The 25967-nt window shown below is 36.1% G+C and overlaps 1 protein-coding gene and 1 pseudogene across 4 annotated transcripts; one reads left to right on the top strand and one right to left on the bottom strand.

Moving 5' to 3' along the window:
• The first annotated feature begins 964 nt into the window (after nucleotides 1-964).
• Nucleotides 965-2108, top strand: LOC133882806 (uncharacterized; annotated as a pseudogene).
• A 1164-nt stretch (nucleotides 2109-3272) lies between these two features.
• LOC133882616 (probable disease resistance protein At1g61300) lies at nucleotides 3273-25967 on the bottom strand. Of its 4 annotated transcripts, none has more exons than XM_062321827.1 (4): nucleotides 25630-25965; nucleotides 24191-24389; nucleotides 4236-7301; nucleotides 3273-3522 (listed from the first exon to the last, which is right to left on the bottom strand). In XM_062321827.1, the coding sequence occupies exon 3, from the start codon at nucleotides 7292-7294 to the stop codon at nucleotides 4361-4363; it is 2934 nt and encodes a 977-aa protein (XP_062177811.1). In that variant the 5' UTR covers nucleotides 7295-7301; nucleotides 24191-24389; nucleotides 25630-25965; the 3' UTR covers nucleotides 3273-3522; nucleotides 4236-4360. The 4 variants fall into 4 exon arrangements, with proteins under 4 accessions (XP_062177811.1, XP_062177809.1, XP_062177812.1 ...); XM_062321825.1 differs by having other exon boundaries at nucleotides 4236-7296; XM_062321828.1 differs by having other exon boundaries at nucleotides 4308-7296.

Here is a 25967-nt window from a genome sequence, read left to right as displayed (position 1 = left end):
CTGGTATAGAAAAGCATGAAAAGTGGACTGCAAAATTTGGGTCAACGTGAGAATCATCGTAGTTCCAACGTAGTTTATTTTAAAATTTCTACTATTCAATCTTCACTGTCCATTTTTAACAGCAGATGTGCTGTTCTTTTTTTTAACAGTACTGAAGCCGGATCCCTGCAAAAACAACAAACAAAAATAAAGAAAGACAAAACGGTGAATTTGAGTCTCTCCCTGCGTGCTGCCCTGGTTCTATCTGGTCGACGAGCAGGAGGAGGAAGAGCCCGAAGCAACGGAACCTACCAACTAAACGAGGCGTTTTGATCCTATCTTATCTGTAAGCTGTGGTCTTCCTTCTTCTTATTCTCTGCGAACCAACCAGCCATTATATCGGATGCGATCACTGTGTAATCTTTGTTCAATTACACGTACGCATGCTTTAGTTGATTGAGACAATCACATAGGATCTTCTTTTCATCTGGGCTTTTGTTCAATCCTTGCAATTTTTTGTTGTTGTTTTTGATACGTTGTGTTTTCTTTTTGGGTTTTGATGAATGATGGAGCTTTCCATTTCTTGATTCATGTATTTCTAGATTTTCTATTGTTACTTATGGGTATATTAATGTGTGTGTGTTTTTTCTGGGTTTTCATCTGTGACGGAGCTTTCCGTTTCTTGATTCGTGTACTTCTGGATTTTCGATTGTTGCTTTTAGGGGTAAATTTGTTTCTTTCTAATATCAATTCTTATGTTAAAAAATTAAAGATCTTTATTCCCCCCCACCCCTTTTTCAGCCATTTTCCTGTAATTTGCATACGAACCAAATGGATGCACAATGTTAGATTCATGCTTTGTATTTCATTTGGGAAAAATTTCGTTTGAAGGGTATAACATTGTTGGTGGTGGTTGTTGCAGGTTGCTACAGCTTGATGCGATTTTGTTAAAAAAAAATAGAAAAGAAATAAGAATGAAAGGAAAATGCATCCTCCTTTAACAGTACACAAGCACCGATGTGCGCAGAAGTGAGTCCATCATCATCTTCTAGTTCTAGCTTTATTCACGATTTATTATCCCCAATTTCTTTAGGCTTATAAATCTCTTGTTTTTATTTTGTGGGGTGAACTTTAAATGGATAGCTTTGACAGGATATATTTATTCATTTGCTTGGTTCTTATTATGAGATTTATGGTCCTAGGATTTTGAGCCAAATCCGAGTCATTGGGATATGTCTAGATTGAGTAGCAATAAGTAAGAGGAAAGGTGATTTTGGCATGGTAACCTTTCATCATCTATGAGCAAGAGAAGTTGGAATAGTTTTATGGCAATCTATGTAAAGTGAACTGTGTTTTGCTTCACAAACCATAAATGTTCATGTCATAATTTTGATTCTAATGTCCTGTTCATTGGAACCATTTCATTTTTTTTCTTCTTTAAATCAAGTGTTGGTATGATTGTTCTATCTGATTTTGTGCAGATTATTGAAGAGTTTCAGAAGTGTCATATAGACCATCCCATTGGAAAATTCTTTGGTGAATGTACAGTTCTCAAAACAAAGCTTGATCGTTGTTTCAGGGAGGAGGCGAGTTTTTATTATATGGGTCTTTGTTTTTCTCTGGTTGGGGTCTTTATTTTATTATTCCTATAACAAGATCTTCAAATTTTTTTTGACAGAAAGCTCTGAAGCGGAAAGCAAACTTTGAGCAGAGTAAGAAATTGAAGGAAAGACTACAAGCTTTTAGGAAGGAAACTATTGAGAGAAGCACTGAAGAGAACAACCTTGTGCAAAGTTAATGGGGAAGTGAGAGATCAACATCTTCAAGGTAAACAGAAGTTTGACGACTACTCCAAGAGCACTCATCCATGAACTGTACGTTACTGGTACAAATAACATAAAGAAACATGTTTACCAAATCCCAGAAGAATTGATGTTGTAGGAAACATGATCTTTGCTACCGCAGATTGAAGACTTGTTGCACATGATGCTTTCATGGTGCTTATTTGTTCTGTTGAATTCGTAGGAATTAATTATTCGTCCATTAGATGCATAATATGGAATGTTTCTTGAAGATTTCAAGTTTGAGATCTTTCCTACTTTGAAATAGAAATAATAGGATTTTTTAAACTGTTTTGTATCTGAATAAGAACTGCTTATATGAAACTTGTGTGAAGTTTGAGGGGAGGTTGGTGTTCAAAAGAGGTTGGGGGGCTTGTAGCGTGGGAGGGTGGAAATGTTTAAAGAGGGGGTGGGAATATTTTTCTAAATATATGAGGTATGAAATAGGAAATGGATCTTAAAGGTGCGGTTTTGGCATGGTGTTTGGTGTGGAGATCAGGCTTTGAAGTTCTCATTTTTGAAATTATTCGTTATTGCTCGTGATAAGGGTGTGTGGGTGGTGGATCATATGCAGTTCTGGAATGAAAACATTCATTAGAATATTTTCTTTACAAGACCTATGCATGATTGGGAAGTAGAAATGGGTTTTTTTTTTTTTTTTTTTTTTTTTTTTTAAATTTTTTTTTGAGGTGTATTCTCAAAGAGTAAGGCTTTTGAGGTGTTGAAATTAAGTCTTACTATTATGTTTTATCTACTCCAGTCAGTTCTCATTTTTTTTGGAAGAGTATTTGAAAAGTAAGGCTTCATGGAGAGTGGCGTTCCTTGTGTGGACAGTGGCTTTGGGAAAAATCACAACTTTGGATAATTTATGAAATAAGAATGTCGTTGCGGTGGAGTGGTGTTGTATGTGTAAGAAATGTGAGGAACCTATTGATCACCTTCTTCATTTTAAGGTTGTAACAAAATTGTGGAGTGCACTTTTTTAGTTGTTTGGTATTGCATAGGTTATGCTTAGAAGGGTGGGTAAGATGTTAGTCAGTTAAATGGAACAATTGAGAAACCACAATGCTTTGAAAATGTGAAGGTTAGCTCATTTGTGCTTAATGTGGTGTTTTTGGAGAGAGTGGAATGCTAGAAACTTTGAAAATAGTGAGATTGTGATGTTAGAATTATAGAAGATGATGTCATAATCCTTTCATACATGTTTATTTTGAAGATCTTACTTGTCTGGGGCTCCTACACTGCGACCATGGATAATGTAAATGCTACAAAATTGTCATCTAATCACATTTCATTTGCTAAGAGTCCTCAGTAAACACAAACATATATATATATATTGCATGCTAAACCAATATTCAGATTCAACGTGAAGCAACTAAAAATTCATCAACACAATCTCCAAAGTCCACATATTATCGAGTATCCAAGTACCATAAAAAACCAAACCTGAAGTAAAATAATAACAAGAACTCCATAGGATAAAAGACCACAATAACAATTCCAACAAATTCTCAAATCCCCAGCGAAACAAGAGGTCTCCAAGAACAATCATTTTAAGTAAATCAAAAACATAAACATGTCTGCTGCTCCATAAACTGAAATACTGAGACACCTTAGCAAATTATCACGAGCTCGCGCCAAAAGATTCCAAATTCCCTCACACTGTCCAGCTAGAAGGATCCCGATCTGCTATATATATCATCTGAAAAATGTTAATAAGATTTAATGAGTCACCTCAACAAATAAAATTGGCTAATGCAAGTGTGAGATCGAGCCATCATGTATATCTTACTCCTTATACAAATGATGTACAACTATCATTTCTCTTAATGTAATGCTTAACAGTATGACGCGTGTCAACACAATAATATATCAAGTAATTAAACAAGTATAACAACATGAGAAGTTTACTTCGTAATTTCAAAACAATTACATAACACTTTTCTGTACGTACATTGCTTGCAATTCACTGTGAGTATCATGGAATGCTTAAGGGCCATACTTCTACCAGAAAATTTGGTTTTGTGCAGTGTTGCTGAATTTGATTAGAACAAGAAAATAAACTTCAAAGCTATAATCTAACTACAGATTCAATTATGTTGTTTTTCTGCTCGCCTAAAACTTCAAACACGATACATTTAAAGCATAATATCTATAACATATCAAGGAAGATGAAAAATATGCAATGGACTAAGGTAGTCCTAAGCCAAACAAGATTCGGGCTTTCCCAAGTAGCTTATTGAAATTGAAAGTACTTGAAAAGGTAGGTTTGGCTATACAAAACTCATTTAATTTAAGCTAAATTGCTATGTAAAATATTACTAGGATACGGAAGCATAGAAAAATTTATCATTAAATATTTGGGACAACTATGAGCTCTAATGATCAAAGATTGTGACAGTCATGAACACTCACAAATTCAGGTTTCAAACACATGCCAAGATAATAGGCATATAATACACCTTGAAACGGAAAGAACATAAGGACCTTCAATGACATTCCTACTACCAAGTCGTCGAGAAGGATGAAAACCAAAACCACTAGCACTTGAAGAGGCATTTAGATTGTAGTCTTGTTTTAATGGCAGGTTCTTGCCATGCCAATGCATCCCACCATGATTGTTCAACTTCAATACAATCCAAATTGATTGCATTCTCATTGTTGAAGGGCAATTTTGTCAATAACTCACACATAGATATCTTAATCTTCTCCAAAGATGACCACTTTATTGAGTCATTAATCCAAATGCTTCTTACTTTTCGAAGATTAAGCAGTACTAGTGTCTTCAAATTTGGAAGCACATCAGGTTCCAGACGTCTGTTTTCAGACTCCATAATTATCTCTTCGATTTCAGAACACTCTTCAACTTTTAAGTTTTGAAGTCCAGAGAGTTGTGCAATCATGCCGTTGGAGAAGATCTTCCTTAAACTCGAACATTTGCATAAAGTTAGAGTCTTTAGTTGGGCTAGGCTTCCAGTATGAAAAACTCCTTCCCAAATACTTGTCAATTTGTCAGCAGAATTAATGTGCATCTCTTCTAACCCTGTTAATGCACTGTTCGTTATACTATTACCATCAACAAGAGTTTCAATTTCATGGCACCCTTCAATCCAACAACCATGCATCTTGTCAATGTTATCAACACCAAAAAAATCTGATAGTTTTGAAGCTCCCTTGTGGCCAGTCAATTCAAATGCATCGCTTCGTGCAAGAACCGTTGGAATTGCATTAGGTACACCTTCACCATTTGCAAACTTCAAACACCCCCTCATCTGATATTTCGAATTATCAAAAATTTTATACCTGGTGTGGTCGTGGGAACCAACAGAAAATTGGAATTCGAAGTCATCATTCTTCCATTGAGGGAACTCTGAAATAAACTCCGCAAGATCATCCACTCCGGGAAAGCAAATTGAAAGTGAAGTTAAGTGTTTCAAGGAAGCCACCTCCAGAATAATAGCCTTCATAACAGTCCCCAATTGTAGAAAATCATTATCTACAATGATTCTTAGTTCTTCCAATGAGGAAAGTGTTGATAAGACATCTTTACCAAATTCTGCATCACTTGACTGCCCCCTGCCAACATCTGATAATGAAAGACGTAAACACTTCAACCCAGTCAAACCTCGAATCTCAATTGGTATAAAATTAATCTCAGTACCTCGAATATCAAGTATCTCAAGGCATTCAAGTTTTTTTATTTCAGTTGGGAGTTTCCTCAAACACTTGCAAGAATTCAGATAAAGCGCTTTGAGACGTGTCAAGCTAGATATCGAAGATGGTAATGATGTAATTCTAGTGTCATGTAAGTCTAGAACTCTTAACTCTTGCATGAGTTCAAAGAATGACTCGGGAATTACTTTCAAAGGAAGATTTCTTTGTAAGAACAATGTTGAAAGACTACAGCAACATGGCTTTTTCGGTAAAGTGCACAATTTATTATCCATCAAGGAGATTCTAACTGCCTGCTGCCATTCCGCCTCCTTGGGGGCCTCTTGCAGCTGCTCACCAGCTTTTACCAAAATTTTTTCTTTGGATACTTTATTGGCCATTCTCCGCACTACTTTGTTCATCATTACATGATTCACCTTTTCACTCCTCTCTAGCAAGGACGATAGGATAAGGTCATTCAATATTTTCCACCCTTCCTGGCGTGCAACTCTGAACTCATTTGCATCACGAATAAAATTTTCAGCTTTCCAACATTCCAACAAATGATCTATATATATCTCACAATCTCCGGGATATAATGCACCATACAGAAAGCAAAACTTTTTCTCCTCATCACCTAATTGATTATAACAAAACTCTAAGAACCCAATCACTTCATCCCTTTCTTTGACTTCGGTATTGAGCGATTGCAGTGTACTTAGTCCAGCCTTCCACAAGTAATAGTTTTGTTCATAACTTCTACAGGCTAATGCTATCTTTTCTATCAAGAATGGCAAAGAAGAACACTCATCAACAACTTTTTCGACTGTCGGTTTAATACCTGAAAGATTTACAGTTTCACCCAGTTTTTCCTTGAACATATCAAATGCATCTTTTTTAGACAACCGTTGCACTTCAACTTCCCGATCTGTGTCCATCTCATAACAAATGGAATAAGATCTAGTTGCCAATACCACCTTACTACGATTTTCGATGCTTTTGATTCCTATCTTATGTAGATCCAAAACTTCGCAGACTTCATCCAAAAGAAGTAGGTATCTTTGGCCTTCCAACTCTTTATGTATTCGCTCAGCAATTTCATCAGGGTCAGTGATATCTTCCACATTCAATTTGAGCCGTTGCGTAATTGCACGTTGCAACTTTTCTATGCTCAAATACTTTGATACATCTAACCAAATGACAATATCAAACATTCCAGCAACATCAGCATTATTATTCACGTTCTGCATTATGGCTGTTTTTCCGACTCCCACAGTTCCGAGAAGTCCAACTTTTCTTACATTCAGATTTCTTAGGTGGCCTAGTATTTCCTTGACAGCTAGGTGGGGTGATGAATTGTCTTTTATTTTTGGTGCATTCCTAAGTATCACACGTTCTGGCGGTTTTTCAACTAATGTTAAATTTCCTTCTGAGAAAAGTTTTTGTAGTTCCGTGCACTTCTTTGTCATTTGTTGGCTAAGTTCTACACGTTCCTGAGCAGGAAACACTGGATCACAACAATTCCGATCTTTGTTTTTGTACTTCTTCTCATAGTCGGTTTCTAGAATTTTCACTTCTTTTTCAGCCTCTTTGACCCTATCAATCCAACATTTGCATTCTTCTGTTAACTGTTTTGTCTTGTCTCTCTTTGCTACATTCTCTATATCATTCCTCCTAGCAGACACCTTCGCTGCTGCCTCTTTTAACCTTTTATGGTTGTCTTCCAGATCCCTTGCATAATCAAATTGGTCATTGATGAGACCAACAACCCTTCTCCCATCTTTGTACACCTCAGCTAGTACACCACCTAATATGTCACCCATATCTGTGCTACAATAAGAAAGAAGTCAAAACATTAACAAAAGCTCCAAATACAAAGCAAAATGAAGAATGAGTTCTTAGTTTTGAGAACTAAATATATAATTTAGGTAAAACAGGGGCACAATTAGTAAGAAATGCTAACTAGATTCCAAAGTCATGTTAGTAGCCAAACTCACATAATTACAAAATAATAAAATAATAAAATAAAAGGTTCAAAATCTCAAAAAAAGGATTTTATAAATTGGGACTCAATTTTTTCAATCAATGAAGATTTATCCATTCATGGGCTTATGGCCGTTGCTTTTTAATTTATTCTTCTATATTCTTTATTCTAGTAATAGAGCACGTGTTTTGTTGGTGGAGTATTTCCACGGATAATTTATTATTTTGTTACTTTTTTTTTCCTGTTGATTTAGGTGGTTCAAGCACATATGCATGTTGCATATCATGTCAAGTTGGCCGATACATCAATATTCAATAAGCTCAACTTTAGAAGAATATTAATTTTGATGGGCCTGCTTTAGAGCGAGTCAAGTTCACTATTATTATTTTGAATGTAGCTACTATTATAGTCCTCCTTCCAACTGCTCAACTTTTTAAGTCACTAAATTAATCTAAATATGTTTGAGGAAAATACAACCCACAAAGTTTGATCACTTTTTCAATTCATCCTCAAATGTTTAAAAATTTGCAATGTGACCCAACAAAGTTTTCAAAATTCTCAATGTGAACAATTCGTTAATGATTTCTGTCTTCTTTGACAGAAAATGGCTCACGTGCCCTGCACATGCGTTTTTTGTACAAAAATTATAAAATTACCTCTTATATACGTGTTAATTCCTAAAATACCATTGTATAAAGAAAAAAGAAAAAAGAAATGAAAAACAAGAAGAAAAAAAAATGGGTGGCCGCCCATGGGCCATTTGGGGGTGGCTCAGGGTTTGTGGTGGTTTCGGCCACCCTATTTGGCCCTTTGGAGGTGGCCAAAACTTGATATTACAATTCTCTAAATGATCCAATACAAGATAGATTTGGGCTTTTATAGAATAACCCATTGTTGCCAGCTAAGCCCAAGTGTTATAACAAACTAACAAAACCCCTTCAATTATAACCATCTAACAAAGCCCACATGATTAAACTATTCCTACCCATGTGATTGAATTATTCTTACTTTGGCCCAATCTGTAGACCTGTTACACCATTCCAGTCAAATGGGGTGGCTACGGCCACCTTTTTTTTTTTTGTTTTAATTTTTTCTTTTCTTATTTCTTTTTTGTTTTAAAAAAATGGCATTTAAGTCTTTTCAATAATTTCAGTTAAAAAACATGACAATCACTAACGGATTGATCACATTGAGAATTTTGGAAACTTGTTAGGACACATTGCAACTTTTTAAACAATGAAAGCCAAATTAAAAAAGTGGTCAAACTTTGGGGGGTAAATAGTATTTTCCAAAATATATTTAGCCATTCCATCCCAAAAAAAAAAAAAAAAAAAAAAAGAAAAAGAAAAAGAAAAAGAAAAGAAAAGAAAAGAAAAGAAAGGTTATTCCCTTGAAATTACTGTGTGATAGACATAGACCTAGCTATAATGTGTCGTGGGCTATGCAGTCATGAAAGCTTTTTAATCACGCACGATCATATAAACACTCAAATTTGTTTATTATGACATCATAATCTTATATTATATTGTTTTTAATGATTTTTTGTGAATCTTATTCAACTTAGAAACAAATTTTTAATAAAAACTATATATTCAAAATTGGTCTTTAATTTAAGTCATCAGCATCAAGAGACAGTATATTATGTTGAAGTACTTGATAGATATTTCAATAATTATTCATGACTATAGCGCAATTACACAATGGCAAAGCCATTTTTTTTAGAAAGGTCAAAGAAAAGAAGAAAGGAATTAAGGTAGTAGAAATATTAATTTCAAATAAACTCATTAAGTTGGCAGAGGAATCAACTAATAATGCATTCAACTAAATTCCAAAACAAAACAATTCATATTTTTATCATTTCTATAAAATGGACCTCAATCTAGAGAGAGAAAGAGCTAGACCACAACATATAGGGCCTGGATAGAGACAAAACATCTTGCATAAAAGAAATAAAGCATTATATATAGACCAAAGCAACAGCAAATGAAGCTTACATTACTAAGGCCTCCAACCTATGACAGATAATAGACATGATAGATACAGAATATATTTATTTTGATAAGTAAGAAATTTTTTATTAAAAGCATAAGGATATATATATATATATATATATATATATAGAAGATTTTTTTTTTTTATTAAGCCAAACTCATTAAAAACGCAAAGGGGTGCAAGAAAGTATACAAGACAACCTCTAAAGTATGGAAAAAGAATAACAAAACTCCAAGAACTCAAAAAAATTAGAAACTGGCAATCTAATAAACGCTATTGGAACAACCTCTTCTTCAACCATAACTTCGCCATCTCACGATCTTCAAAGCTCCTTACAATCATTTCTTTCTGAATACACCACATTAAACATAAAGGAGCCAACCTCTATAGTTCCAAAACATTACGGTGTCCCAATTGTGTTGGAGATAGAAACAATCTTCTAGATTTGGTCCTCCATGATTTATGCACGTTATTATTCTAATTTGATTCTAATTGTAATGTCTTTATTTCTTTCCATATTAGTCCGTAGGTTTTTTCTATTTAACCTAAGTAATCGCATGAGAGTACTCAAGCAATACGAAACTATTTTTCCCTTCTCTGCTTCTCAACATGGTATTAGAGCCACGTTAGGGTTCTTTGTTTTCTTTTTTGGTTCCACGTTTATTTTTTCCCTGCCCGTGCTCATGCGACTCACTCCTTGTGTGTGCAACTTGATGTGGCGCCCCATAATCTAGATTGCCCGATTCACTGAAGGTACCACCGGCATTCTTTGGGCCAATATTCTAACGAACGATGGTGACTTAGTGAGCACTCGATCCATCACGAACACTAATCATTGTGATTGATGGATCAATTGTGAACAAGGTGGTCCTCCCTGGCTGATTCGACGGTTTCTGGTTCGATTTGGAGTTTTTGAGGCCTATCGGAGTACGTGAGCGGCAGGGCGTGGACCTTCAGCGACGGTGAAACTAGGTTGTGCTGCTTGACTGAACGACAAGTCATTCTGTGACTGTTGAGAACGACGTGTCGTTCAGTAGGCCTTTACCGATCTGTACGACTTGCAGCTCTTTTACTTGTAATCCTTTTTTTGAGCCCATCGGTTGTGTTGGAGCACTTTATTTGGTTGGATGTCTGATTCAAAAATGTCGGAGACAAATTAGGCGAAAGGGGTAGAGAGTCAAGTGACCTCCTTTGGTGAAAATCCAACTCTTCAAATCACAACTGTCAAATTAGATGGGCTCAATTATCTTCCTTGGTCACAATCTGCTCTTTTATCTATTAAAAGAAGAGGGAAAATGGGACACTTAAATGGCAGAATTAAAGAACCACAGCCCGATGATCCCACTTATGATAGATGGGAAGCAAAAAATTCCACTATTATGTCGTTGATACTGCATTCAATGCAACCGGAAATCAATCAGGAGTACTTATTTCTTCATACGGCCAAAGAGGTATGGGATGCTACTGCTCAGACATATTCCAAAGTGGGGAATGTTGCACTAAAGTATGACTTGAAGCGACGGATCCATAGCCTAACCCAAGGTGATTGGCTAGTAGCCACCTATTTTTATAAGCTCCGCAGTTTGTGGTAGGAGTTAGATCATTATCAGAATTTGCAGCCTTTGTGTGCTGTTGATGCCGTTCAAATTACGATAATTGAAGAAGAACGCATTTATGAGTTCTTGGGTGGATTGAATTTCGAGTATGATCCTGTGCGGGTTCAGATATTTGGGAAGGAACCTCTTCCATCACATAAGTGGTTATTTCTTACATTCAAAATGAGGAGAGTCGTCGTAGCACCATGCTTCATCCCAGTTCACAGACCCAATCCTCTTGTGGGTACATCTCAATGCACTTCGAGCAACAATTCCAGAATTCGAATAGGGACAGAACAACAGATGCGACCTCAGATGATAGAGACAAACTATTTTGTGACCACTGTAATAGGTCACGACATACTCGGGAGACTTGCTGGAGACTTCAGAGTCGTCCTACCTGAGGTCGTGGTGGTCGCACAGGTGGACGATCTAGACCCTGAGCACATCATACTTCCACAGTTGAGATGTCCATTCCCACACTCGATACTCCTCCCTCTACTACTGATATAGGGGGACTGAATAAAGATAAGGTAAAAGCACTCTGTCGACTTATATCTCGATTGGACACACCTGTTACTACAACATCATCCTCCGCTCTTACAGGTAATGTGGCCACTACTCTGAATGCATCTGCTACTACCTCTGATGATTCGTGGGTCATTGACTCTAGTGCCTCTGATCATATGACTGGTATGTCTCCTTTATTTTTTCGTCATATAATCCTTGTTCAGGCAGAGACAAAGTTAGAATAGCTGACGGTTCTTTGTCACCAGTATCGGGTAAAGGATTTGTTTCTGTCACCCTGTCTATGACCTTGACCTTTGTTCTTCATGTCCCTAACCTTGTTGCTAATCTATTATCCATTGCACATATTACCATTGAGTTGAATTGTCGAGTAATTTCTTACTTTTACTATTGCTTCTTTCAACACTCAGCCACAAGGAAGATGATTGGCAGTGGTATCTTGAAGGATGGCTTGTACTATCTGGACTCTCAACCCGACACACATACTCAGCCCATACAGACTTATCATACAGTTCGGGCGGATGACTTGACAGCTAGAATCTAGCTCTGGCATCAACGTTAAGGGCATCCTTCCTTTTAAATTTTTCAACACATGTTTCCTGTGTTATTTTTGCATAATAATGTTTCTAAGTTTCAATGTAAAACATGTGAACTGTCAAAACACCATCATGTGTCTTTTTCTCCTATTATCAATAAAAGTGATACACCTTTTGTTCTCGTTCATACTGATGTGTGGGGCCCTTCACAAGTGGTTTCTTTATTTGGATATTGGTGGTTTGTTTGTTTTATTGATGATTTTTCTCGAACCACACGGGTCTACTTGTTAAAGGATAAAAGTGATATGTTTTCTGTGTTTCAGATATTTTATAAGATGGTTCAGACTCAGTTTAATACCACGATTAAAATTGTTTGTTCTGACAATGGAGGTGAATATATGTCTGGTAGTCTCGAGACATTTTCACGAGCAAGGCATTATTCATCAAACCATGTGTGTTGATATTCCACAGCAAAATGGAGCGGCTGAACAAGAAAATCGGCACCTTTTAGAGGTAACTCGTTCCCTTATGCTTGACACGCATGTTCCCAAATCTTAATGGGGGGATGCCTTACTCACTGCTACATATCTCATCAATAGGATGCCTTTTCGGATACTAGATTTCAAAACACTCCTCGAGGTGTTGTCCCCACCTTTCTCTACTTCAAAAGGTATTTCTCCAAAAGTTTTTGGTTGTGTTTGCTTTGTCCATATTCATGGTCCTACCAGGAGTAAGTTAGACCCTCGATCCTTCAAATGCGTCTTTGTAGGCTATTCTCCAATTCAGAAGGGATAAAAATGTTATCACCTTCCATCAAGAAAACACTTTGTCTCTATGGATATCACTTTATTTGAGCAACAATCCTACTTCTCGTTATCCCCAACTCCTCTTCAGGGGGCGAGTCAGATTGAAGAGGATTTTTTTGACTCTGTTACCTATCCTATGCCAGAGCCAGAGCAACAACAGGTTACTAATGAGTCTCCTACTGAACCTATTGATAAGCCATCTACGCCGCCTGTGGAAGAGTTGAGAGTTTACTCCAAACGCGAGAAAACTAAGACCATTCCCGATGCTACATGCCAAACATCTGATCTGGGCTCAAGTACTACTCCTTCTACTTTTGATATGAATTATGTAATACCTGTTGTCAATGATACGAGTTTGCCCATTGCACAGTGCAAAGGAGTTAGGTCATGTACACACCATCCAGTTTCTGATTTTGTTTCTTATCAACACCTTTCTTCAACATATCGTTCCTTTGTATCCAAATTTTCTTTTGTGTCTGTCCCTAGAGTCTACAAGACGCACTTAGCGATCCAAAATGGAGGACAGCGATGCATAAAGAGATGGAAACTCTTCACAAAAACAAGACTTGGGATTTGGTTAAATTACCTAATGGAAAGAAGATTGTTGGCTGCAAGTGTGTGTTCACTATCAAGTATAAGGCCGATGGTTCTGTGGAATGATACAATGCCAGACTTGTTGCAAAAGGCTTTACTCAGGCCTATGGGATTGATTATGAGGAAACATTTGCTCCTATAGCAAAGATGAACTCAATTAGGGTTCTACTATCTATAGTTGCAAACTTGAATTGGCCTCTACATCAATTTGATGTGAAAAATGCATTTATTCATAGAGACCTAAAAGAAGAAGTATACATGGAAATTCCCCCTGGATTGGAAGATTCATCCTCAGCGGGAAAAGTGTGCAAACTAAAAAAGGCTTTGTATGGCCTAAAACAATCTCCAAGAGCATGGTTCGAGCGGTTTTCCTTGGCTATGCAGAGATTTGGTAACAAGCAGAGTCAGGCTGATCATACACTTTTCATTAAGCATTCCTCTCAAGAAAAGGTAACAGCTTTAATTATGTATGTTGAGGATATTGTCTTGACAGGAAATGATGATGGGGAGATACAGAACTCAAGACATCATCTTGCAAACGAGTTTGAAATAAAAGACTTAGGGAGTTTGAAGTATTTTTTCGGCATTAAGGTAACAAGGTCAAAGCATGGTATATTTATTTCCCAATGAAAATACATACTCGATCTTCTTAAGGAAACAGGAATGCTTGGGTGTAAAGCCACTGACAACCCAGTAGAGGTAAATGTTAAACTGGGAGAAGGTGGCATGAGCCCTTTGGTGGATAATGGTAGATATCAGCAATTGGTTGGACGATTGATTTATTTATCTCTTACCCGTCCAGACATTGCATATGTTGTTAGTGTGGTGAGTTAATTCATGCATTCTCCGCTAGAGCCTCATATGGAAGCATTTTATCACATTCTTCGCTACTTAAAATCCTCACCGGGTAAGGAACTGTTGTTTTCTCAACATGATCATTTGAAAATAAAAGCCTATACAGATGCAGATTGGGCTGGCTCGATTATGGATCGACGGTCTACATCAGGTTATTGCACATTTGTGGGAGGTAATTTGGTTACATGGCGAAGCAAGAAACAGTCTGTGGTTGCTAGATCTAGTGCAGAGGCAGAATTTAGAACTATGGCTCAAGGAGTGTGCGAAACATTATGGTTGAAAATACTCTTGACAGAGCTTGGGTTTGACTCCAAGGACTCAATGCGACTGTATTGTGACAACAATGTGGCAATCAGTACTACTCATAATCTAGTCCAACATGACCGAACCAAACATGTTGAAATTGATCGACACTTTATTAAATAAAAACTCAGAGAAGGTATCATCTGCACACTATATGTGAAAATGGGAGAACTGGCGGATACAAAGGGTGTGTCTAGTGGTACTCTTCATTCAGCCTTATCCAAGCTGGGTATGCGAGACATTTTATGCCTCAGCTTGAGGGGGAGTGTTGGAGATGGAAACAATCTTCCAGATTTGGTCTTCCATGATTTATGCACGTTATTGTTCTGATTTGATTCTTATTGTAATGTCTTTATTTCTTTCCATATTTGTCCGTAGGTTTTTTCTATTTAATCTATGTAATCGCATGAGATTACTAAAGCAATAAGAAACTATTTTTCCCTTCTCTGCTTCTCAACAAATTGTTCCCTCCTACTCACCAACAAATCTCTCACCCTTCAAGTAATAACCCATGCAACCCCCAAAGACTGAAAAAGCAAACTCCATAATTCTCTTGTAACCTCACAATGAATAAAGAGATGATCAATAGACTCAACATTTCTTACACATACAACATCAATACACCACAATAACATGCCTCTTTCGTAAATTATCTAAAGTTAAAGTTTTTTCAAAAGTCGTTGTCCACACAAATAACGCCACTCTCGAAAGAGTCTTAACTTTTCAAATGCTCTTCCAAGGAAAAAGGGAACTCATCGGAGTAGATAACACATGATAGTAAGACTTCACTTTAAACGATTTCCGTTTAGAAGGAATCCAACACATTTTATCCTCACTTCATTGCCTTACTCTTTGGGAATACAACTCAAAAGAAATTAGAGAGCACATCCACCTCTCAACCATTCATGAGTTTTGTAAAGAATATATTCTAATGAATGTTTACCACCCACACATCTTACAACAAGCAATAGTGAATAATTTTGGAAAAAAAGAATTTCAAAGGCTCCTCCCAACAACATAAATCATGCCAAAACCACACCGTAGATCCATCTCCCACATCATACCTCACAAGTTTATAAAAACCTTCCCACCCTTTCCTTATAATTTTCCATACTCCTAAACTATATGGCACCACAACCTTCTTAGAACAATAACTTGCCCCCAAACTATCATATTTAGTGTCCTCCACCGATCTCCATAGAGCCTCCATCTCTGTAGCATACCGCTACAACCACTTACCCAAAAGGGTTCCATTAAACTGAATCCACCTCCAAACCCCCTGAAAGGATTGGAGTACCTATTTTCAACCACTTCACTAGATGAAACTTAAACTCCTCACCAATAGACCCAAAAGAAATCACTCTAAAGTTTTTCCAATCTATTAGCCACTCCTATCAGAATAGGGCAAAGAGGCAAATAATAAGTCGGTAAATTCAAAAGAGTGCCTTTTTTTTTTAAAAAAAAAAAAATAATTAAGTCAACTTGCGCTCTTAAGTACACCAGTAGTATACACAAAAACAACCAAAAGCTAGCCCAAGAAAAGAGCCCAAACAAAACCAAAAAAAAAAACCAAAAGGAACCCAAACAAACCTAAACAAACAAGCCCTACAAACCGAACAACCCAAGACCACAAAACCCACAAAGGAGAATACAACCCTATTGATAAGTCTTGAATTATTCGATTCAATACCCCTTAATTTACATTTGTTAGACCTAGTTCTTGTTGTATATATAACGTGTTGTTGTAGTTTTTGTGTTTTGTCTTATTTTTAGGTCTTAATTGAAATCTAATTCAAAACACTTGAATTAGACTTGGAAATACATCAAGGGTATTTTAATCATTTCCAGAGTTCGAGATTGTTCATGCGAGTTGAAAAATTGACTAAGGCAATTAGATCGATTGACTTTAAATGAGATCGATCGAAATAAAATTCGATCAATCGAAGTTCATCAGTCGAAGAAAAATTGATCATGCGAGATGCGATCGATCGAACCAGGACAAGCCCGACTACGATCGAGCAAAATGCGATCAATCGACTTTATAATCGATTGATCGAATTTTCCGTCTTCCAGAATATCAGATATTTCCAGATATTTTGAATTCTTTATGTAATTCAAATCATAAGTTGGATTTTGTGGACAGAAATGGACGCCAACCAGCTCTGTTTGTGCGGCTAGAATTAATTCTTGATGGTCTTTTGTAAATCCAATTCTCTAAAAATATGAGAATTAGGATTTAGGTTTAGACATGCACCTTTTTGGGGATTTCGGATTTGCTCAGGTGTATCAACTTAATTTTCTTGCTTTTAAGTTTCTTTAATGCAACTCTCTGAACCTAAATCCAGAGAGCTTGTTCCTTTTGTATTTTCTTCCTTGTTCTTCAATTTTCTAGCTTAGTTTGCTTTTCTTTTTCTTTATTTTCTTGTAATCCGAATTGTAGAAATTAAATATAGTTGTTGTTCTTCATTTCTTTCTTATTTCTTTACTGTTTTCTTTTATTTCATGCTTAGATTAGATTCAATTATGCATAGCTAAATTAGTTCTTAGGGTTTGATCAAAATCCTTTCCAAAAACCATGTAGTGTTCTTGAAGTTCTTAGGATTTTCTTGAGATGTTTGATGATTGTTAAGGGCTAGAGGATATCAAAACTCATGCTAAAAGGTTTTGTTATCAATATTTCAATCTAATTATTCATGAAAAAAGGGACTTGCTTGTCTATAAGTTCTCTTGGATTCTTGAGTAAAACCAACGTTCTTGGAAACAAGAACGATGTCTTTTGCAATGGTTCTAATTTGACATGATATATGTTTACTTATTAGAGTTACCTTATAGGTTATACTAGGGAATACCGGTAGTTTCACACCTTTGGTAGTTTAAACCGTTTTTCAATTATAGTGTAACTTTCACGTGATGAGATCGGTGTGAAACTAGATACCTTATCATTGTGGTCTAATTAGGGTTTTCATATATTTTGTAGGCTTATTAGGATGTGTTGTAGAGTAGTAAGCTAGAGAACATTAATCACTCCACACCTTTTGTAGTGTAAACGTTTTTCAATTATAGAGTAATCTTTACGTGGAGTAGATTAATGTAAAACTATGTGCTCTATGATTACGTCTTAACGAAAGTGTTTTCGTGTCGAGGTCGTCGTAATGGTTGACGCCCATTACGCGTTCATATCAATCATGTTAGGAAGATCCAAATAGACTTTAAGCATCTCATTGATTGAGGATTGGACAAGATTAATGCCCTAAGTTTTCTCTTAGTTTGTTTTCATTTTCCGCTTTCATTTATTACCTTACTTGTTGTAGCTCCAATTCTACAACCTTTGCTTTTTTTTTTTCTTTTTTTTTTTATTGATAAATTAAGTTAGATACGTTCCTTTAATATTCCATTACGCAAAACAACCAATAATCTCTGTGGTTCGATCACCCTTACTATAGTACAATTGATTCGTATTATTGCGAGTGGTAAACTTATAAATGTAAAATCCACGTAGTCAATTAGCGCACTATCACCTACGTCATGATACCCTTTCCTTTCCGACGCCTGGAGAGAGCGCTCACATCTCTATAGTTAACAGAGCTTTTCAAATTCAAAAGCTCCCCATTGCCTTTGGTCTTTTTGCATGCTAACATTTGATCTCGATAAAATTCCTCTGTAATAGCATCTAGAGTTACCAACGACTCCACGTCATGACCATCATCCATCTCCCAATCCAAAGGCATCCCATCCCAAAACTCTTCGTCCTGCTCCCACACAACGACCTCCCCAAAAGGATGGAACCCAACAGGCTTCCAACCCGCCAACCGACATTTTATCTTCTCAACATTGCCATTCAAAATGGTAGAATCCTTGTAAGGAGCTCCCAAAGGAAACCCAAATACATCATTGGCAATGAAACCACTTTACACCCAAGAATGCTAGCCAACCCTTCAACATCACCCATATCGCCTATGAGAACAATTTTTTGAGTTGTTCACAAGAATAGACATCACTTCAAAACATAAGAATAGACATCGTAGGTTACGAAGCAGGTCACAATTAGGCTCATAAAAGATCTAAGTATCATCTAAAAACAACATATGCTACATTATCATCTCCTCAGAATTCCTCGCTCCTACAAAAAATCCAGATAAGAGCCAATTGTCCATAACAACAGACATCATCCTACTCAATGCCTCCATAACAACCACAAACAATAAAAGGAGATAATGGGTCCTCCTATTGTAATCCACGTGAACTACGAAAAAATGAAATGGAAACCCATTTATGAGAATGGAAAACGACAACGTAGATATATAATGTTCTATCCAAACTTGCTATCTCCCCCCCAAAGCCTCATCAATTCAATAGATATAACAAACACTCCCAATTTACATGGTCATAGGCCTTCTCCAAACCCAATTTATACAATACTCCCGGTTCCCCAAATCAAATCCAACTATTTAAACGTTCATTCACCACCAAGAGAGAATCGAGAATTTTTCTACATTTGATAAACACATTCTCATAATTTGAGAGAATCTTTTCCCACACCGATTTCAACCTATTCGCCAGCACCTTAGAGATAATTTTGTACACACCACCCACTAAGCTACTGAGGCAGAAATCCTTGATTTACCCAGCCAACTTTCTTCAAAAATGAAAGACACAAAAGTACCATTGAAGCTCTTTTCTTGGCCATGAAACTCCTTGAGAATTGCCCACAATGTCATCTTTTAGCACTTCTTAACACTTCTAGAAAAAAGCCATAGAAAACCTAACGGGTCCTCGAGCCTTATCTCCATTAAAATTTCTCATCACTTCCTCCACATCAATTGAACGAAATGAAAAGCCATCCACCATTGGTCTCCACAAATATTGTTCAGAATACAAATGTTTATAAAAGTTCAAAATATGATCATTTATTTCTACGAAATTAGACGTCAAATTCCGATTAACTAAGGACTCCACCAAGTGATTTCTTCTGTGCGAATGTACCAAATGGTAATGTGTTGATTAAATGATTAAATTTACCTCTTCCTATCAGCTTAAGATTTTGGAATAAGGTGATTTAACTTAATATTAGAGCCAAAGGTTCTAAGTTTGAACTTTGACTTCGTCATTTATCCCAATTTTAATTAAATATTCAACGTGTTGAGTCTCAAGCTTAAGCTTTTGGGATAAGTGATGATTTAATATGATATTATAGCAGAGGTCCCAAGTTCGAACTTTGTTTCATTCATTTACCTCGAATTTCAATTAAATATTCTAAGTGTTGGACTTCACATATTAAAAGGGAGTTTGAGCTCAAACATGAGGGTGACTTTTTTTTTTTTTTGATAAGTAAGAGAAGTTTTATTAAAAAGCGTAAGGCACCTCTAAGTACACTGAGAGTATGCGAAGGAACAACCAAAGCCAACCAAAGATGAGGGTGACCGTTAAAGTGTTGATTAAATGATTAAATTTACATCTTCCTATAAGCTTAAGGTTTTGGGATAAGTAGTGATTTAACTTAGTATTAGAGCCAAATGTCGTGACTTTGAACCTTGACTCCGCCATTTACTCCAATTTCAATTAAATATTCCACGTGTTAGGTCTTAAGCTTAAGCTTTATGGACAAGTGGTGATTTAACATGGTATTAAAGTAGAGATCCTGAGTTCGAACCCTTTTCATTCATTTACCTCCAATTTCAATTAAATATTTCACGTGTTGGACCTTACATATTAAAAGGGAGTTTGATTAAATGATTAAATTTACATCTTTCTATCAGCTTAAGCTTTTGGGATAAGTGATTATGTAACTTGGTATCAGAATTAAATGTTTTGAGTTCTAACCTTGACTCTGTTATTTACCCCTATTTCAATTAAGATTTTGGGCCTCAAGCTTAAGCTTTTGGGACAAGTAGTGATTTAACACCAAACAACAACAAAAATCAGTGTTATTATCTCCATCTCTTAACCAAAGGGCCCTTGACTTCTGTCTCCAACTCACTTTTTTAAGAATAATTCCCAGTTCCGATTCTCTAGAGATAGCTTCTTTCTTCAATAGTTCATCTTCAATGAAAGATATTTCCCATGCAATCAAGCCCCTACCAAGGTTTTACATGCTCCATAAAACCCTCCAATTGTAGCCACATATTTTTAAACTTAAAATACCGACTTCTCTACTCCCCCCACCACAATCAAACATGGAAGGAAAGTGATCTAATAAGAGTCTAGGAAGGCATCTTTGAGAAACATCCTAAAAATATTCTTCCAACTTTGGGAGAAAGTAGGAATCTATCAATTCTAGACCGAAAAATTTTCCCTACCAACAGAATATCCATAATGCTTCTGAAAATTCTAACATCACTTGTGACTATCTTGAATAACTTGATCTTTCACAATGATATTGGACTGACATGTCCCACCAACTCATCCCAAAGACTTCAGTCCCCATCGTCCTTTGGCCCACATACACTCGCAAACGCCCATTCTATCATCTGCAAATAACAACTGTGACAACCATTCTTGTGGCGTTTCTCAATCCCATTGTAAAACCATCCAAGAAACCCATATCCACTGTTACTTGACAACATATTGTTCAAAGCCTACATAAAACTAAAACAAGTAAAGGAGATAATGGATCCCCTTGTCTTAAACCCCGAGTACTACTAAAGAATCCAAATGGAGTTCCATTTAATAGCAAACCGTAGAAATACAAAAGGCTATCTATGCTCTCCATTTCTCCCCAAACCCTCTCCTTTCCAACAAGTATAACAGGAACTCCCAATTCACATTGTCATATGCCTTTTCAAGATCCAATTTTCATATTAAACCCGGTACTCTTGATTTGAGTCGACTATCAATACACTCATTAGAAATCAGAACCAAATCCAAAATTTGTCTCCCCTTAATAAATGCATTCTGCAAATTTGATATGATCTTCTCCAAAACCTGTTTCAATCTGTTCACTAGCCTTAGGAATTGTTTTGTATAAAGCACCCACTAGGCTAATAGAACCAAAATCCTTTTAGACACATGTCTTCAAATTTGAAATATCCACCACTTCTAAGGGTGGTAGGATTATTCTTATCAAGAGCACCCTATCCAACCTACCTACTTACTTCATATCCCTCTTTCATCTCCCTACGAGTGCTGAAACCCGTATTTAGAAGCTCCAACTGGATTTCTTGTGGGGTGAGATAAGTGAAGAGTTCAAATATCACTTGGTAAGCTGGCCCAAAGTGTGCACGCCGATCTTTGAGGGAGGCTTGGGGATTATGAACTTGATTAGGTTCAATCATGCTCGCTTAGGTAAATGGCATTGGCGCTATAGGGATTAAGAGTGAGGCTTGGTGGAGAATTGAGGTGGACTCTAAATATTGAAGTTCATGGGGAGGGTGATGTTCTAGTGAACATGTTGGGACGTATGGGGTGAGTTTATGGAAGAATATTAGAAAGGGTTGAGAGAAGTTCCGTTGTCACACCAGATTTGAGGAAGGAGATGGCTCCAAGGTTAGATTTTGGCAGTATAAGGATGTCTTTCTAATTTATTTGGTATTGCTTGCGCAACAGATGCTCATGTTACAGCTCTCATGGAATTTTCTAGAGGAGCCATTCAATGAAACGTGATCTTTGTTAGAGCGGTTCAGGATTGGGAGGTGGATGCCTTTGCCTCGTTTTTTGGGATGTTGTATTTAGTCAAATGAGATGGAAAGGGGAAAACAAGTTGTTGTGGGTCCCTTCCAAAAGAGAGTTGTTTGATGTTAAATCCTTCTACTGTGTCATGGGTTGTCATGATGGTTTTCGTTTCCCTTGGAAGAGTGTTTGGAGGACTAAGGTTCCGTTGATGGCGGCCTTTTTTGTATGGTCAGCGGCCTTAGGAAAGATTCTTACCATGGAGAATCTCGGGAAGCGGCATGTCATTGTGGTTGATAGGTGTTGTATGTATAAAAAAAATAGGGAGTCTGTGGACCATATTCTCATTCACTCTGAGGTTGCTTCTGTCATTTAGAATGTTTTATTCTATTGTTTTGGGTTATCTTGGGTTATGCCTAGACGTGTAGTCGATTGTATGCTTGTTGGTGGACTGTCGACAACATTCGGAGTGCTACTGTGTGGAAGATGGTGTCTTCGTGCCTTTTGTGGTGTCTATAAAAGGAAAGGAACGATGTTTTGGGGGTCGCAAGAGGACTTTGGAGAAGATAAGTCTTTATTTTCCCTTACTAGCTAGGTAGCTTCTCTTCTATACTTTCTGTGTATTTGGGGGCACCCTATACTTTTAATGATATATTGATTACTTATAAAAAAAATAAATGCATTTTGTGAATTTGAGATGATCCTCTAGCACTTGTTTCCATCTGTTCACTAGTACCTTAAATATAATTATGCAGGTAGCAAAACCCACTATCCGCATATGCGAATGCGGAGCGGTTTTAAGGGATGTGGATGCGGTTAATAATCGTATCCGCATCCCTTTATATATAATACATATTTAATTAAATTCACTAAAACGACATCGTTTTGAATTTAGTAAGTTCAGGACTTTTAGGTTATGTTAGGTTTTTTTTTCACTATTATTTCAAAGTATATCTCACTACATTTACCCTCTTTTTTTTTTGGGTAATCTAAATACTGATTACTCTATGAGACAATGACTCTCTATGGTTGATACTCGTAAATTGTGGAACAAGTAAAATCTTAATTTATTTAAGCGTGCATATAGTAATAAACTACATTATTTAATCTTGAATATAGATTTAGATAGTAATCTAAAATACTCATTACATCATATGTTGATAGCGAATAATAATTGCAATAAACCATGCGGATGCAGATACTAATCACATGACGCTAGGGGTATTAGATAAGCTCAACTCGGTTCAACTCGGCTAACTTAAACTCGATTTGGTCTCAGTTCGAAAAATAAATGAGTTGTTCGTGAACACACTAATATGCTTGTATATTAAATGAGACATACTCATATAAACTCGGCTCGGCTCGTTCAAAGCTCGTGGGCTCGGCTTGTATAAGTTCAACTCGACTCATTCGACTCAAATCGTTAACTTGCTTGTATATAAATAAAAGTTTTATAAATATAAGATTATACAATTGTAGTGTATAAATTTTAACATAGTAAACATAATATATGGAATACTATAAACGTTCCATTTAGAATGTGAAATATATATTAAAGTTAAAATCTATTGAATTTTAATATTATTATTTTTTTTTTTAAAAAAAAAGAGTAAAAAATATTATAAAACACCAATCGAGCCGCTCAAGCTCGATTGAAGGCTCGGCTTGTCAAGCTAGTAACAAGCCAAATTCGAACAACCTTTCAAAACTTAGCTTGAGGTCGAGCCCATTTTCTAAATATGTATTCAAGCCGAATCTAGAAGCCGCACGGCTCAAATATAGCCCTACAAGACGCGAATACGCAAAAATGATAACTACATTATACAGATGCGACTATTGTTAATAATCGCTTTGGCATCCGCATTTTTACCCCTACCAAATATAGACAGGAAAGTTTCCATTGGCCGATAAGAGCACTGACCTTTAATAAAATCGGTGTAGCAGCTCAACGAAATTAGAAACACGGAGATGGTGATCAGGAACTCGATGAACCGTGATAGATCTTGAAAGTCCGGCTCCCGAGAAAAAAGGTGAAACAGCGAAATTATGCTACTCCCATAAATCAGCAAATAAGGAGTAAGGACCTCCAAACTCTCAAGAAACAACAAAGGTTGTCCTTTCTGCTTCCAATTCAAAGTGTTAAAAGTCCTTCGTTTGTTTTGTATTCTTAAAACAAAAGCATTGAATAAACAAGTCAATTCTTATCACCTTTAATGTCACATTAAAATACGTTTTTTTTTAAAATAATAATAATAAAATTACAATTTAGTTCATAAATTACTAGTATTTTTTGGATGGCTCTTAGAGTTACCAAGGTTTGGACTCTGAACCCCAAATTATCAACTCCTTTAAAAATTACTATTCCATTAGACAAATTAGACAATCACCTAAAGTTCCCAATGAAATAAGACCTCAAATAAAGGTGGTATAATTAATTATTATTTTAATAATGACAAAAAACAAATTAATGCCCCATTTATGGCAAAAGAAAAATTAGTCGATACTCTTTAATTAAAGCTCTAATTATAGTAAAAATAATATTATGGCAAAAAAGTTAGTTAGTGCTTTTTAATTAAGGTCTCAATTAAATTCTACACGTACAAAAAGAATTATATATATGTCACTTAAATTAAATTCTACAATTATATGTAGTTCAACACAAAATATGGCATCTATTAAAATTAAATGTCTCATAACATAGATGAATTTTGCAAATCGTTTGGAAAAAAAAAAAAAATTAAAGGCGAAAAGCAAGAAGAATGATTTATAACTAAACCAAGCTTGTGCCTTGACAAACAAATTAAATATTTAAATAAAAATCAATGCTTCATAAAACTGTCAATTGAGAGAAAAGAAGGAAGAGAAAATGATAGATCATACTTAGAGAAAGATGGGCTCATGAAAATCACATTTCTTAAAGCATTTGTGTTTGTTAATGAATATTTATTTTTTTGTTCTTACTTAGTTTATTCATTAATAGTTGGTGTGATAGATTTATACATGTAAATCTTTAGTTACATCAAGTAAATAAAAAGAAATTATGAATACTATAATTGTTAGTTTTTTGCCTATCCGCCAACGTGTGAGGGAAGCCATTTTTCGGCTGGTCACTTTCTTCAAAAAATTGCTAAAACTTCTTATGAAATTTGGAAAGATGGTAAGCCTAGTATAGAATACCTCAAAGTGTGGGGTATTTCGCAAATATTATGTTAACTGAGTCTAAAATGAGAAAAATTGATTCTACAACTTATGATTGTGCTTTTATTGATTATGCTTACAATAATTCATACTATAGATTACTTATTTTCACTCCTAACAAATACAGACAGAATCGTTCTGTAGGCGGATAAGAAGACTGACCTTTAATAAAATCGGTGTAGCAGCTCAACGGAATTAGAAACACGGAGATGGTGATCAGGAACTCGAAGAAGCGTGAGAGATCTTGAACGTCCGGCTCCCCAGAAAAAAGGTGAAACAGCGAAATTATGCTACTCCCATAAATCAGCAAACAAGGAGTAAGGAACTCCAGGCTCTCAAACTCTCAACAAACAACAGAGGTAGTCCTTTCTGCTTCCAATTCAAAGTGTTAAAAGTCGTTCGTTCGTTTAAGAGAAGGGAGAGAAATACCAGCGAGAAGACAAAAGACAGAGAGAGTAAGTTTCGAATTTTTTTTTTTTTTTTTCTTACTTTTGGTCTGT

The sequence above is a fragment of the Alnus glutinosa genome, chromosome 11 (assembly GCF_958979055.1).
Source record: "Alnus glutinosa chromosome 11, dhAlnGlut1.1, whole genome shotgun sequence".
NCBI classification, from domain to species: Eukaryota; Viridiplantae; Streptophyta; class Magnoliopsida; order Fagales; family Betulaceae; genus Alnus; species Alnus glutinosa.
The sequence above is the reverse complement of the archived record's forward strand: the minus strand, read 5'-3'. Positions and strand labels throughout refer to the sequence as shown.

Excerpts from the sequence above, each read along its gene's own strand:
- LOC133882616 (XM_062321829.1), bottom strand. The coding sequence starts at position 7,294 with ATGGGTGACATATTAGGTGGTGTACTAGCTGAGGTGTACAAAGATGGG.